The sequence below is a fragment of the Chelonoidis abingdonii genome, chromosome 2 (assembly GCF_003597395.2).
Source record: "Chelonoidis abingdonii isolate Lonesome George chromosome 2, CheloAbing_2.0, whole genome shotgun sequence".
Taxonomy (NCBI): Eukaryota; Metazoa; Chordata; order Testudines; family Testudinidae; genus Chelonoidis; species Chelonoidis abingdonii.
Genome location: NC_133770.1, coordinates 133,815,184 through 133,830,894, shown reverse-complemented (window position 1 = coordinate 133,830,894; position 15,711 = coordinate 133,815,184). Strand labels below are relative to the sequence as shown.

Below are 15,711 nucleotides of genomic sequence, written 5' to 3'. Positions count from 1 at the left end.
CTTCCGCCTCTCACCAAGCTAGAGTTCAGCAGTCAACGGGAGAGCGATCGGGGATCGATTTATGTCATCTACACTACATGCGATAAATCAATCCCAGTAGATTGATTGCTACCCGCCCATGCGGCGAGTAGTATAGACGTACGCTGAAATTTGATGATCATCAGTGGAAATATTGTTTATCTCTATGTGTATGATGAAATTGACATTTACCAGTATCTACCTATAACAAATCTAATCATGACAAGTCTACTTATAACGATTTAGAACAGCTTCCTATTCCAAAATTCCTGAAGTATGCAAGATTGGGCATTTCTTTGCTATCTAGCCAAATACATTCAGATTATTGAATTTATTTGCTATAGCAAAATTTTCTGAAGCGTTTGTGAAGTCCTGGATAGTTAATCTTTTTCTTTTTCGCTTTTTCCATTTGTTTCTTAAATAAAAAATCTAGGAAATTAGGAAAGAGAGATTATACTTTGCAATCAGTGGGGTATTCTATTTAGGTATTTTTGAAAATCCACTAAGCACCTATCTGCATGTTTAAGTGCCTAAATACGTTTGAAAATCTGACTCTAAAATGCCTAAATCTCTTTTGAAAATGGAATTTATATTCCTAAATCACTTAGATGTTCTTCAAAAATTTTCACTCAAAATTAAGGAATGCGTAATCTAGAGGGAAATTATATAAAAAGTCTAAGGCAACGAAGCTGTACAGAACCATTTTGACAATGAAAATACTGTAAGAAAGAAGAATATATAGTATAAAAACCTACATGTGATTATCTTAGATTGGAAAAAAAAAACCTATAAGGTTATATTGTTGTATTGGAACAATATTGTATGGGATCATGTAGTTAAGGGCTTCATTGTAACACATATATGGATACAAATGCAGAGTTTTGTAGTAAACATATGTATTTCAGGGACACTCTGGTTGCATTGTTGTTTGAATCTGTGACCCTGGAGGTTTGTCCACTAAACTTATCTTAGTAAAATGATACATTTTGCTATTCTTTTTCTAGGCATTTAACAAAAACAACCTGATCTTGGAGGAGAGAAACAAATACTTCAATCCACATCTTACTGCAAAGACCTATTCTAATGCCTATTTTACAGATCTCAATAATTATGATGAGTACTAATGGATTTGTGTATTTTCTGGCCTCTGGTAATTCCCCAATCCCCCAAAGCCTGTGCTACATGACCGCTCATGTGTTTGAGGCTTCAGAGATGAAGTTCGGAGACATTTCAAGCACAGTCCAAGCCATCAGTATCCCATTGCTGCCAAAAAAACAAACACCTGTATGTGACATGATGTTCTCTTTTGCAAGAGTGAAAGGTTGGCCTGCAGTACGGAATGCAGATTTAGTAGCTGGGCATAGTGGAATGAATCCTGAGGAGTAGATCACTTTGTTTGTGTTTATAAATGTTCAGTCAGATTTCTCTAACATGTTGCAAACTAATTTCTTGCACTTTTTAAAAGACTCTAACCCCTTGGAAGAGGGTGCCAGGAATATGACTTCTATTTCCTTTTGGACATTGTCTGCTTGTTTCCATTGGGTTTGAGGAGAAAACTCTGCATCTAGCAGTGGGGCCCTCTGAGGAGTCTTCCTGACATTATATTGCCAAAAAAGCTCATAGAATATTGAGTAAATGATGAGGAGAAATTTGGCAGCACAGTGTTATTTTGTAGTAACTCCAACAATCCAGAGTTAATCTTCCTAGATTGTGAAGTGTTTCAGCTGGAACTCTTGGAAGTTTTCCAGCTGTTTAGATCTTGAAGCAAACAGAATATACCAAGAGATATGCTTCTTGTGATAAAAAGGGAAATCTGAGGAGTAGATGGTTCCAAGTTGTGAGATAATTTAAGCCTTCATCTTGTTTATTTTATTTTGGGGAGGTTACGTTTGAACATTGTCTGCATGTCGTTAGTAACCTAATGTTACTGTACTGTACGGACTTGCATGATTCATGGCATTCCAAAGACCTCTTCTCCTCAGAGTGTGCATATGGAACCCATTTGACTAGTCTGCTGTAGCATCCAAAAACATGCCAGTGAGTGGCAGAAACAACCGGACCATGATTTATCCACCACACCCTTTCCTTGACACTCTTGGGAACATATGCCTAATAATAGAATTGCTTTTCTTCTCACAAGTCCTTGTTTATACATGCCTGTTTGAAAACAACAACAACAAAAGGAAGAAAAAGGTGCCAGATGTGTTATGAAAAGCATTGTTTTCATTTTCTTGATGTGTCTGATCCATGCTAATCAACCTGTGCCAGGACCATTAATAATGTTGTTTAAAGTGGGCTTCCTTTGAGGCTCCATTGATGTGAATATTTAACATTCTAGCTGCTTTTTAAGCTGTCACTTTTAAATTCTTGTGCAAGGGCAGGTGAGGAAACAGTAGCAGTCCTCAAATGATGGCCCAACTTCTCTTGGTCTCCTCTTCTCCCTCCACATCTGTAATATTTGTATATTTGGAAGAGAAATTCCTGGTGTACCATTGACATGAAAATGGCAGGGTGTGGGACATTTGTTCATCCAAGAGTGCTGAACCGTATATATCATAAAAGGACAATTCAAAGGTTTCTAATTGCTATTCTCAAAGACTTCCTAAACAAAATTAAAAAGTGAATAAGAAGAGTTAAATCATTGCCTGTTTTTAAACTATATACCATACCAAGATTATCACATCAGAAATGTCAAAAGAGGGGCGAGTTGGAGGCAGAAAATGCAAAGTGGAGATGTTTCAACATGGGAGAGCCTATGGTCTTTAGATTAAAGTATAGCTAGACACAAAGGGAAAAGGTTTGCAAAGGCAAATGTTAGAATGTAATGGTTCAAAATTCTGCAAGGCAAATCTATTAAAAAATGTCAAGGAACATAGAATTTTGTGTGAGGGTCTGTATGAATTTAGAATCATAGAGTATCAGGGTTGGGGGAGGAATAGCTCAGTGGTTTGAGCATTGACCTGCTAAACCTAGGGTTATGATTTCAGTCCTTGAGGGGGCCACTTAAGGATCTGAGGCAGCAGGCCCAATCCAGAGACAAATTTTTTGCCATTGATCATGAAACAACCCCTTCAAGGATTGAACTTACCCCTGGGTTTAACAGGCCAATGCTTAAACCACTGAACTATCTCCTTTCTTACATGGCTAGCTTCTAGACTAATTATGGGACTAATTCTTCATAAAATGTTGTAGTGAGCAATACTTTTGAATCAGAATAGGTTCAAATACCATATTTTACTTAGGTTCCTTGAAAATAATTAAGATTGGTTTCCTAAGTGCTTCCACGGGAGTATTTTCAGTGTTCATTTTAACTGTCAATTAAAAATAAATCCTCCACCCTCAGACAGGTTCACACCAAAAAATGTGGTGGCACTAATCCTCTTTTGACTACCATTGTAATACTGTACTTTTGATGTGTTTCCTAAGAAACCGCCTCAAAAAAATTCAATGGAATGGGGAGGGGGAACTTTCCAAATCATAACCAGCTTGGTATTAGCATCACTCTGCTGCTGCTGCTGCAAAATAAAACACTTCATTTAAATAGCATAAAGAAAATAAAATCTGAATTGCTGCCACTGCCTGAAAAGCAAACCAAACAGAACCAAACAAAAAACAAAACTAGAAACCCCACTTTTCTTCCTTGCTTCTCTGCTAACAGCAGTGTTAGTCTGGCTTCTGTATTTTAAATTTAGTGTATTAGCTGTTAGACCCATAGTTTTTAAAATATTTAAAGTATCTATCTTTTGAATTTTAATGTTTTTATTAAAACTATCTGAAATGAGTCCATGTTTTACTCTACAATATTTTTGAGTGGTATATATCTAACTATATAGATCTATTGGCCATTCTATATACAGTCACTGTATTAGATCTGTGATGGTAATACCCATGGGATAAATTGCAAAGCCATATGATTAACTGCATTTAGCCTTCCTACACTCTGCCCACTAATCCATCTCCCACAGGACTATTTCAAACATTCCAAATTGCTGAGCAGCTTCAAAGTGATGTCATTTTTAAAAAAAATCAACCTGCCAGAGAAATGTTTCCTTCGTTTCTTTCAAATATGAAATGTATTTCCCCAAATTACCCTGTGGCCCAAGCTGGGGCAATAATTAGTCCTATAGCACAAAAAGGTTTTATGTCTGTATCTCATGTTCCTCAGGGTAAGAAATAGCATCTTCATATCACTGGAAAGGGGAGATCCCAAGTTTCCCAGTGAGACTAGTCTTGGAAGATCCTGAGACAGATCAGCCTTTAAAGCTGTGACATTTTTGTGTGTTGAAAAGTATTTTGGTTAATTTAGAGGTATTTAAAATGTATTAATTGTGTCTATTTGTTCTGCCTCTGAGAGCTGCACAGTTGCACATATGGCATCAATGGAGCCTGGCCTTGAAGGTGGCCAGATACAAAAGTAGTCCCTCAGTCAAATTTTCTTTTTAATTTTTTAACCATTTCTTTAAAAGTTTTTGCTCTAAAATTGGTAGGACACACATTTTGGTGTGAAGTGGATTTCTGACATCTAAATGCACAAGAAAATGGTTGTTTTCTTTCAGACCATAAAAGTTTGAATTTTTGAAATCCTGTTAACACTTGCATACAATTCTCATGTAAGCCAGTGGGCATTTGTATGAGGGGAAAATTTGGCCCTAGGCTCTTGTTCTTTTCTTGTGAGAGGAATTCAAGTCCCTGACCCCTTTATTTCCCTCCAGTTCTCTCAGAGATTTTTGGCTCTGATATAGTTCTCTGTTCTGGATAAAATATTATATTACTTCTAATGCCAGGATTGGCCATCTCTAAAATACCGGTGCTCGCTCAATACATTCATTTTAAAACTTTCTTTCATTTTGTACTTACATTTAAATGAAACCTAGACTGAAGTTTAAAATAAAAATTTCTCCAGAACTGGCCAAAATATATCATCTTAAATCTGCAATTTTTTTTCTGTGTAACACCAGTACAAAAAGAAAAAAGGAAGATTGCAATGACTGGTGCTGTAAAGTATGTTTTCATTCAACAGTTCAAATTAGACCTGTGTGTGTGTGTAGACATTTGGGTCTTGATTCAATATGAGATACATGGGAATATATTGCTCAGTTGCTTGGAAAATCCACTACGATGCTTGCAGATTGTATCTTGTACTTCAATTTGAATCTGAAGTCCTTTACTTTCATCTAAGCTTACTTTTAGTAAAAGCTTTTTTTCAGATATCTGCAATTGCCTGCTTCTACAGCAGTATGGTTCAGATAAAAATAAGGGAGTTTTGGTTGGGGTTTGAGTTTTCATAACAGAGCAGGAGATAGAGGGGCATTGAATTGGCTTTGATTTTCTGTGATATAAAATAATACTAATTAAAATCCTGGAAAGGTATGAGAAATTCTGGAAAGTACGGGGAAGTAGTTGTTAACAGTATCAGAATCACACAGAAACCTGAGGGAAGTTTCAAATCAATGTAAAATAAAGAGCTACAAGGCAATTCATTAAAGAAAAAAGTGCTCAGCATATTGGACCATATGGCCATACAAAACGGAAAAAAGAGTGAGATTTAAGATGTAAAAAATGTTAATGAAAAAGAAATAATTTAATTTTTTTTATAATTATAAAATAATTAAGACCCCACTTCAGTAAAGCATATATATTTTTGATATCTTTAAGCACATGAATAGCCCCATTGAAATAAATGGAATTTAAATACATTCATAAAGTTTACTGTTTTGCTGGATCAGGGCCTAAGACCGAAATCCTTCAAACACTTTGAGCACAGGTATAACTTTATTACCATTTAAGCAATGCTATTTAAGTCAATCGTACTACTCGTGAGAAAAGTTCATCACATGCTAAATTGTTTACAGCCCAAAGTTTCCTATTTCTTTCTCCAAGAGCCCCGAAACAGTAGGAGGAAAACTGTGGTGCTAATGAAAATCAGAAATGAATTTACTAAAAGTTAATTTCAAGTCTGGATCTTGATTATCAGGGAATTGATATGCATTCATAGAGTGGAATATTTGAATTCATTTTTTCCTTTGCTAAATAAAATTAATTATAAACGGGATATTTTGCTTCTCTTGATTTAAAAGACATAATCTCCCAAACTAAGTAATCATGTTTTGTTTGTTTGTTTTCATTTTTTTAAAGGGAACTAGCATTCAAGTCACACAAGAATATCAGCTTGATTGGTAGATGGACTGATCTGTTTAGCACCTAGAAATTCTTACTGATCACATTGCCTCCAGCAATACACCAGTATTTTAATTTGTCTTGCATGGCCTTTGGTGGTCTTAGTTATAGATAAAATTCCCTTTTTTTCCTCTTCGTTTTTGCAGAAATGCTCTTGGCAGGTAAAATCTGACACTCCGTATGATAGTCTCCTAGGGGAAGTGGTGAAAGCCCCACGTCTTCAGACATCTGAAATTCCAATGCACACAATACTAGAAAATATACTGCATGGAATAATCCAGCACTGGTAGAGAAATAGATTGAATGATCAAATTAAGTTTTTGCCAGTTTGTGGGGTTGTGGGGGTGGGGGGGTTGTTTGTTTTGGGGAGAGGGGAGGTTGGTGATTCTGTGACTGAGCTGATATGAAAAGGGAATTCATTAAACTCTCAATTTAAAGTTAAAGATTTTTCAGGTGGAAGATTTGGCAGGTATTTCAACACAAATAGTAATAGTCAAAGGAAGTTGGATTAGAATTATGTGGAAATGTCAATTGATGGGTTTGGCACATTAATTATTTAAATTGCACACAGACTTTAGTCTTTTGCTTGAAGAAGCTTTTCCAAATTGGCAAAAGCAGACATATTCAACCCTTATCTCTTGAATAGTCAGACATACCAGATTGCCGTCAGACATACCTCTCTGTCCTAATAGTCCTTTTATTTCAATGGATGTTCTGCTGAAGGCAAAAGATGTGTTCATGACTCAGCAGCAGTAGGGAACTGAATAGAAAGAGTCATTCTCAATGGCGAGTTAAATGGAAGGGAATCCGACTCTGTCAGAAGTGGTGAGCGGAGTACAATATATTCCTTTGTGACGGATGTCATTTTGTTTGTTTTCTTTACAATCCCCTAATTTTGCCACTTTTTCACCTAACATCTTCCTGGACTGGCATTGTTCTCTGAATTCTCCTGTCTGGCTCAGTAGAGAATTGAACACAGCTCTCCATCACCAAAGGTTTGCCTACATGAGAAATTTGCATAGATTTAACTAAACCTGTTTTTTAAACCAGCTTAGTGGGTGGACACCCAGTCCAGGAGCTAAGAATGCAGCTGGTGGCTGTTACTTTTGTTTTCTGTTTCTCTCTGGAAAACTTCATCTGAAAATCTGAACCAGTGGAATTCTCAGCTTTATAAAAATGGAATAGCTTGGAAGGTACAGAATTAGCAGCCAGATCATAGTTGCTCCAATATTTGCTAGCCATGTTTGCTGATTCCTAAGCATACGGATTTCAAATAATTTCCCCCTTCCGTAGCTACAGGAATGGGCATAGATTAAAAGTGAAATAATAAAAATTCCAAGCAGATCAGTTCACTGGGCTTAAGGTTTCATCTTTTAAGTAAAAATGTGAAGCTGGAAGTATAATTGCTTTTACACCTATGTCCTGAAAAGCATTTTCTTTTTTGGGAACCCATTAAGTAGTCTTGTATCTCTTAAAGGTTATTTTGGAATGTAACATACCTAGGAGGCAAGTTATAGAAATATAGCTGTGAGACTTTCACAAATAAAGATTGTTGGAAATAAATGCCACTGTTTCATGTAAAAATGGGGTAAATGAACCTCGCCCAGAACTTTATAGGATTGAAGATCACACTGAATGCCTAAAGAGGCAGATGCCCTTGCAAAAGCTGCCAGGATTGCAGTACAAGATTTTTTCCATTCTCAAAAGAAGCATGATACAATGGTTAAAGCAGAGGACTGAGAGTGCAGAGATGTCAGACAAATTCTGCTCTCAGTTCCACCCTGTGTAAATCCAGAATAATTCCTTTAAAGACTTTACAGTTATTTTGGATTTACAATTATTAGAACTAAGGGCATAATCTGGATCCTGAGTTCTATTCCTGGCTCTGCCACTGACTTGCTTTATGACTTTTGGCAAGTCACTTCATCTCCTGCTGCCTCAGCTTCCTCAGCTCTAAACAAGCGTTAGGAGATGATTGTGGATACTACTTCTCATCCGCATAGGGTTTGTCTGAGCCTTAATTTGTGATTGCTTGCAAACTTTTTTGAACTCTTTGGAAGAAGTCATGAGAGAGCTGCAAAGTGTTATTAAGAAATTAATTACATGCCCTACTAGCAAGAATCAGTTGATCAGCATGATTTCCACAGGAGAAAGTGAACAAGGTTCTCCACCTTCAGAGTGGAATATTAAACCAGAGCAGGTGGACTCTGGGAGACAGGAAAAAGAGGAGGAGATGAATGAGTTCTTTTATTGTCTGGAATTATAAAAATTAGAGATGAAAAGGCTTCTTAGGTCCAGTCCTGCCCCCAGCCAAATCAGGACTGATCCCTAGAATATATTTTCTGCTATTTTGTCCAGCCTAGTTGTAAAAATCCCAAGTGATGGAACTTCTACCATATCCTTTGGGAAACTATTCCTCCGCCAGAATATATTTCATTCCCAGTGAGTTTTTCCTGATATTCAGCTTAAATGTTATTCTTTTAAATGTTAGCTCATTACTTATAGTCATACCCCATGTACTCCTCTCTGTCCCCGGTGTTCACGCTCTTCAGATATTCATAGAATGGTATATCATATACTCAGTCATCTTGTAAACAGACTTAACTCTGGTACCACAGACAAATGTTAAACCATTCAAACAAATAGCTTAGCCATATAGATGTATATTTCTTTATTTTTTTTCTTTAAGTTGATCTTTCCAGTTTACAAATCATTTTTGTTTTTAATTCCAATTTGATTTTTTCCCCTGGAAATGTAGTGTCCCAAAATGAACACTGTATTCCAGGTATAGATGACCAAGAGCTATATAGAAAAAGACTGTTACCTTTGAGACTCCCATGGGAATTGGGAATCTAAATAACTTTGAGGATCTACGTCATGGTGTTTGGTTTTGGAACCCAAACTGCATTGTCCCTTTTTACAGAAATGTTGCTTTGTAAATGTAGATATAACTTGATATCCACTATAACTCCAAAGGCCTATTTGTTTTTCTTGGGGGGGGGGGTCCCCCAAATGCATTAGTTTCCATTTTTCCAAACTGATGTTTGTTTGTTTTCATAGATTCATAGACTCTAGGACTGGAAGGGACCTCGAGAGGTCATCGAGTCCAGTCCCCTGCCTTCATGGCAGGACCAAATACTGTCTAGACCATCCCTGATAGACATTTATCTAACACCAGGGCCTGATGAAATGCATCCTAGAACACTCAGGAGTTAATAGAGGAGGTATCTGAGCCTCTAGCTATTATCTTTGGAAGTCATGGGAGATGGGAGAGATTCCAGAAGACTGGAGAAGGACACAATATAGTGCCCATCATAAAAAGGAAATAAAACAACCAGGAAACTACAGACCAGTTAGTTAACTTCTGTGCCAGGGAAGATAATGGAGCAAGTAATTAAAGAATCTTCTGCAAACACTTGGAAGGTGTAAGGTGATAGGGAATAGCCAGCATGGATTTGTAAAGAACAAATCTGTCAAACCAATCTGATAGCTTTCTTTGATAGGATAACGAGCCTTGTGGATAAGGGAGAAGCGGTGGATGTGGTATACCTAGACTTTAGTAAGGCATTTGATACAGTCTCGCATGATATCCTTATCGTAAACTAGGCAAATACAATTTAGATGGCTACTATAAGGTGGGTGCATAACTGGCTGGTAAACCGTACTCAGAGATATTATTAATGGCTCCATCCTGCTGGAAAGGTATGACAAGTGGGGTTCCGCAGGGGTCTGTTTTGGACCGGCTCTGTTCAATATCTTATCAAACAACTTAGATGTTGGCATAGAAAGTATGCTTATCAAGTTTGCGGACGATCCCAAACTGGGAGGGATTGCAATGCTTTGGAGGACAGGGTCAAAATTCAAATGATCTGGACGAATTGGAGAACGGTCTGAGGTAAACTGGCTGAAGTTCAATAAGACAAATGCAAAGTGCTCCACTTAGGAAGGAACAATCACTTTCACACATACAGAATGGGAAGAGACTGTCCAGGAAGGAGTATGGGAGAAAGAGATCTAGGGTCATAGTGGACCACAAGCTAAATATGAGTCAACAGTGATACTGTTGCAAAAAAAGCAAACGTGATTCTGGGATGCAGAAACGTGTGTTGTACAAAACAGAGAAGTCATTCTTCCGCTCTACTTTGCGCTGTTAGGCCTCAACTGGAGTATTGTGTCCAGTTCTGGGACCGCATTTCAAGAAAGATGTGGAGAAATTGGAGAGGGTCCAGAGAAGAGCAACAAGAATGATTAAGGTCTTGAGAACATGACCTATGAAGGGCTGAAAGAATTGGGTTTATTTAGTTTGGAAAAGAGAAGACTGAGAGGGAACATGATAGCAGTTTTCAGGTATCTAAAAGGGTGTCATCAGGAGGAGGAGAAAACTTGTTCATCTTAGCCTCTATGATAGAACAAGAAGCAATGGGCTAAACTGCAGCAAGGGAGATTTAGGTTGGACATTAGGAAAAATTCCTAACTGTCAGGGTAGTTAACACTGGAATAAATTGCCTAGGGAGGTTGTGGGATCTCCATCTCGAGATATTTAAGAGTAGGGTTAGATAAATGTCTATCAGGGATGGTCTACGACAGTATTTGGTCCTGCCATGAAGGCAGGGACTGGACTCGGATGACTCTCGGGTCCCTTCCAGTCCTAGAGTCTATGAATCTATGAAAACAACAAACATCAGTTTGGAAAAATGGAAACAATGGCATTGGGGGACCCCCCACCCCAAGAACAAACAAATAGGCCTTTGGAGTTATAGTGATATCAGTTATATCTACATTTACAAGCAACCATTTCCTGTAAAGGGACAAATGCAGTGGGTTCCAAAACCAAACACCAATGACGTAGATCCTCAAGAGTTATTTAGATCCCAATATCCCATGGGAGTTCAAAGGTAACAGTCTTGCTTCTATAACTCTGTCATCTATTACCTGAATAAGTGTTCATTTTGGGACAGCTACATCCAGGGGAAAAAAATCAAATTGGAATTAAAAATCAAAATGATTGTAAACTGGAAAGATCAACTTTAAAGAAAAAAATAAGAAATATACATCTATATGGTAAGCTATGTGTTGGAATGGGTTTAACAGTTGTCTGTGTACCAGAGTTAAGTCTGTGACAAAGAGACTGAGTATATGATATACCTTCTATGAAATATCTGAAAGAGCGTGAAACACCGGGGACAGAGAGGAGTATATGGGGTATGACTAAATAATGAGCTAACATTTAAAAGAATAACATTTAAAGCTGAATATCAGGAAAAAACTCAATGGGAATGAAATATTTCTGGGCGGAGGAAATAGTTTCCAGGATATTGGTAGAAGTTCATCACTTGGATTTTACAACTAGGCTGGACAAATCGCAGAAAATATATTCTAGGGATCAGCTGATTTGGCTGGGGGCAGGACTGGACCTAAGAAGCCTTTTCATCTCGTAATTTTTAATAATTCCAGACAATAAAAGAACCTGCATTATCTCCTCCTCCTTTTCTGCTGCCCAGAGTCCACCTGCTCTGGTTTAATAATTCCCTCTGAGGTGAGACCTTGTTCACATTTCCCTGTGGAAATCATGCGACACTGAATTCTTGCTAGTAGGGCATGTAATTAATTTCTTAATAACACTTTGGTGCAGCTCCTCATGACTTCTTTCCAAAGAGTTCAAAAAGTTTTGCAAGCACACAAATTTAAGGCTCAGACAAACCCTAAATGCGGATGAGAAGTAAGTATCCACAATATTCTCCTAACGCTTGTTAAGAGCTGAGGAAGCTGAGGCAGCAGGAAGATGAAGTGACGTGCCAAAGTCATAAAGTCAGCAGTGGCAGGCCAGGAATAGAACTCAGGATCCAGATTAATGCCCCTAAGTTCCTAATAAGTTGTAAATCCACCACAAATAACTGTAAAGTCTTTAAAGAATTAGTCTGGATTTACAACAGGGTGGAACTGAGAGCAGAATTTGTCTGACATCTCTGCAACTCTCAGTCCTCCTCTGCTTTTAACCATTGTATTCATGTTCTTTTGAGAATGGAAAAATCTTGTACTGCAAATCCTGGCAGCTTTGCAAGGCATCTGCCTCTTTAGGGCATGCAGTTGTGATGCTCAATCCTATAAAGTTCTGGCGAGGTTCATTTTACCCCATTTTTACATGAAAAGTGGCATTTATTTCCAACAATCTTTATTTGTGAAAGTCTTCACAGCTATATTTCTAATAACCATGTGCCTCCTAGGTATTTACATTCCAAAATAACCTGTAAGAGATACAAGATAACTTAATGGGTTCCCAAAAAGAAAATGCTTTTTCAGGACATAGGTGTAAAAGCAATAATACTTCCGCTTACATTTTACTTAAAAGCAGCCGTGACTGATGAGGGGATTTTATTATTTCACTGTTAATCTATGCCCATTCCTTAAGCTACGGAAGGGGGAAATGATTTGAAATCCGTATGCTTAGGATCAAGCAAACATGGCTAGCAAATATTGGATGCACTATGAATCGGCTTGCTAATTCTGTACCTTCCAAGCTATTCCATTTTTATAAAGCTGAGAATTCCATGGTTCAGATTTTCAGATGAAGTTTCCAGAGAGAAACAGAAACAAAAGTAACAGCCACCAGCTGCATCTTAGCTCCTGACTGGGTGTCCCACCCACTAAGCTGGTTTAAAAAAACAGGTTTAGTTAAATCTATGCAATTTCTCATGTAGGCAAAACCTTTGTGATGGAGAGCTGTGTTCAAATTCTCTACTGACCAGACAGAAGATTCAGAAGACAATGCCAGTCCAGAAGATGTTAGGTGAAAAAGTGGCAAATTAGGGGATGTAAAGAAAACAAACAAAATGAACATTCCGTCACAAAGGAATATAATTGTACTCCGCTCACCACTTTCTGACAGGAGTCGGATTCCTCCATTTAACTCGCCATTGAGAATGACCTTTCATTCAGTCCTACTGCTGCTGACTCAATGAACACATCTTTGCCTTCAGCAGAACATCCATTGAAATAAAGGACTATTAGAACAGAGAGGTATGTTCCTGCGCAATCTGGTAGGTCTGACTATTCAAGAGATAAGGGTTGAATATGTCTGCTTTGCCAATTTGGAAAACGTTCTTCAAGCAAAAGACTAAAGTCTGTGTGGCATTTAAATAATAATGTGCCAAACCCATCAATTGACATTTCCACATAATTCTAATCCAACTTCCCTTTGACTATTACTATTTGTGTTGAAATACCCTGGCCAAATCTTTCCACCTGAAAAATCTTTAACTTTAAATTGAGAGTTTAATTGAATCCTTTAATATCAGCTCAGTCCAACACAGAATCACAACCTCCCCTCTCCCCCAAACAACACCCACTACCCACAACCTCCACCACAACTGGCAAAAAACTTAAATTTTGATCATTCAATCTATTTCTCTCTACCATGCTGGATTTTCCTGCAGATATTTTATAGTATTGTTGCATGGAATTTCAGATGTCTGAAAGACGTGGGGGCTTCACCACTTCCCCTAGGAACTAATCATAACGGGAGTGGTCAGATTTACTGCCAAGAGCATTTCCCTGCAAAAACGCAAGAGGGAAAAAAAGGGAATGTTATCTATAACTAAGACCACCAAAAGGCCATGCAAAGAACAAATTAAATAACTGTGTATTGCTGAGGCAATGGTCAGTAAGAATTTCTAGTGCAAACAGATCAGTCATCTACCAATCAGCCTGAATATGTCTTGTGTGACTTGATGCTAGTTCCCTTTAAAAAATGAAAACAAACAAACAAAACATGATTACTTAGTTTGGGAATTATGTTTTAAATCAAGAGAAGGCAAAATATCCCCGTTTATAATTAATTTATTAGCAAAGAAAAAATGAATTCAAAATTCCACTCATGAATGCATTCAATTCCCTGATAATCCAAGATCCACACTTGAAATAATTTTAGTAATATTTCTGATTCATTAGCACCACAGTTGCCTCCTACTGTTTCGGGGCTTCTTGAGAAAGAAATAGGAATTTGGGCTGTAAACAATTTTTAGCATGTGATGAACTTTTCTCACGAGTAGTAATCGATTGACTTAAATGCATTGCTTAAATGGTAATAAAGTTATACCTGTGCTCAAAGTGTTTGAAGATTTCGGTTCTTAGCCGCGGATCCAGAAACAGAAACTTTTATGATGTATTTAAATTCCAATTTTTTCAATGGGGCTTTCATTGCTTAAAGAATCAAAATATATAGCTTACGACGTGGGGTCTTAAGTATTTTAATAATTATAAAAAAAATTAAATTATTTCTTTTTCATTAACATTTTTACATCTTAAATCTCACCTCAACTTTTTTCCGTTTGGTATGCCATAATGGTCCAATATGTCGGCACTTTTCTTTAATGAATTGCCTTGTAGCTCTTTATTTACATTGGATTTTGAAACTCCCTCAGGTTTCTGTGTGAATTACTGATACTGTTTACATATCCCCGTACTTTCCAGAAATTTCTCATACATTATTCCAGATTTTAAATTAGTAGTATTTTTATATCACAGAAAATCAAAGCCAATTCAATGCCCTCTATCTCTGCTCTGTTATGAAAACTCAACCCCAACCAAAACTCCCGTTATTTTATCTGAACCAAATAACGCTGTAGAAGCAGGCAATTGCCGATATCTGAAAAAAGCTTTTACTAAAAGTAGAGCTTAGATGAAAGTAAAGGACTTCAGAATTCAAATTGAAGTACAAGATACAATCTGGCAAGCATCGAGTGGAATTTTCCAAGCAACTGAGCCATATATTTCCATGTATCTCATATGAATCAAGACCCAAATGTCCTACACACACACAAGTCTAATTTTGAACTGTTGAATGAAAACACATACTTTACAGCACCAGTCATTGAATCTTACTTTTTTCTTTTTGTAACTGGTGTTACACAGAAAAAAATTGCAGATTTAAGATGAATATTGGCCAGTTTGTCTGGAGAAATTTTTATTTTAAACTGCAGTCTAGGTTCATTTAAATGTAAGTACATAAAGAAAGAAAAGTTTTTAAATGAATGTAATTTGAGCGAGCAACCGGTATTTAGAGATGGCCAAATGCTGGCATTAGAAGTAAAAAATTTTAATCCAGAACAGAGAACTAATAATCAGAGGCCAAAAACTCTGAAGAGAACTGGAGGGGAAAAAGGGGTCAGGACTTGAATTCCTTCACAAGAAAAGAAACAAGAGCCTAAGGGCCAAATTGTCCCCTCATATCAAATGCCCACTGGCTTACATGAAGAATTGTATGCAAGTGTTAACAGGATTTTCAAAATCAAACTTTTATGGTCTGAAAGAAAACACATTTTCTGTGCATTAGATTGTCAGATCCACTTCACACCAAAATGTGTGTCCTACAAATTTAGAGCAAAAACTTAAAAGAATGGTTAAAATTAAAAAGAAAATTGACTGAGGGACTACTTTTGTATCTGGCCACCTTCAGCCAAGGCCTCCATTGGTGCCATAGTGTGCAACTGTGCAGCACTCAGAGGCGAAAAATAGAGC

General features: G+C 37.3%; 1 protein-coding gene across 1 annotated transcript in view; it reads left to right on the top strand.

Annotated features, from left to right (window-relative positions):
* SEMA5A (semaphorin 5A) overlaps positions 1-3,449 on the top strand; it is a 641,391-nt gene extending 637,942 nt beyond the window's left edge. The window contains exon 22 of the mRNA XM_075062673.1: positions 1,023-3,449. Coding sequence (XP_074918774.1) covers positions 1,023-1,142 — 120 coding nt within the window. The 3' untranslated portion in view covers positions 1,143-3,449. The remainder of the gene's footprint in view (positions 1-1,022) is intronic.
* Positions 3,450-15,711: the final 12,262 nt, after the last annotated feature.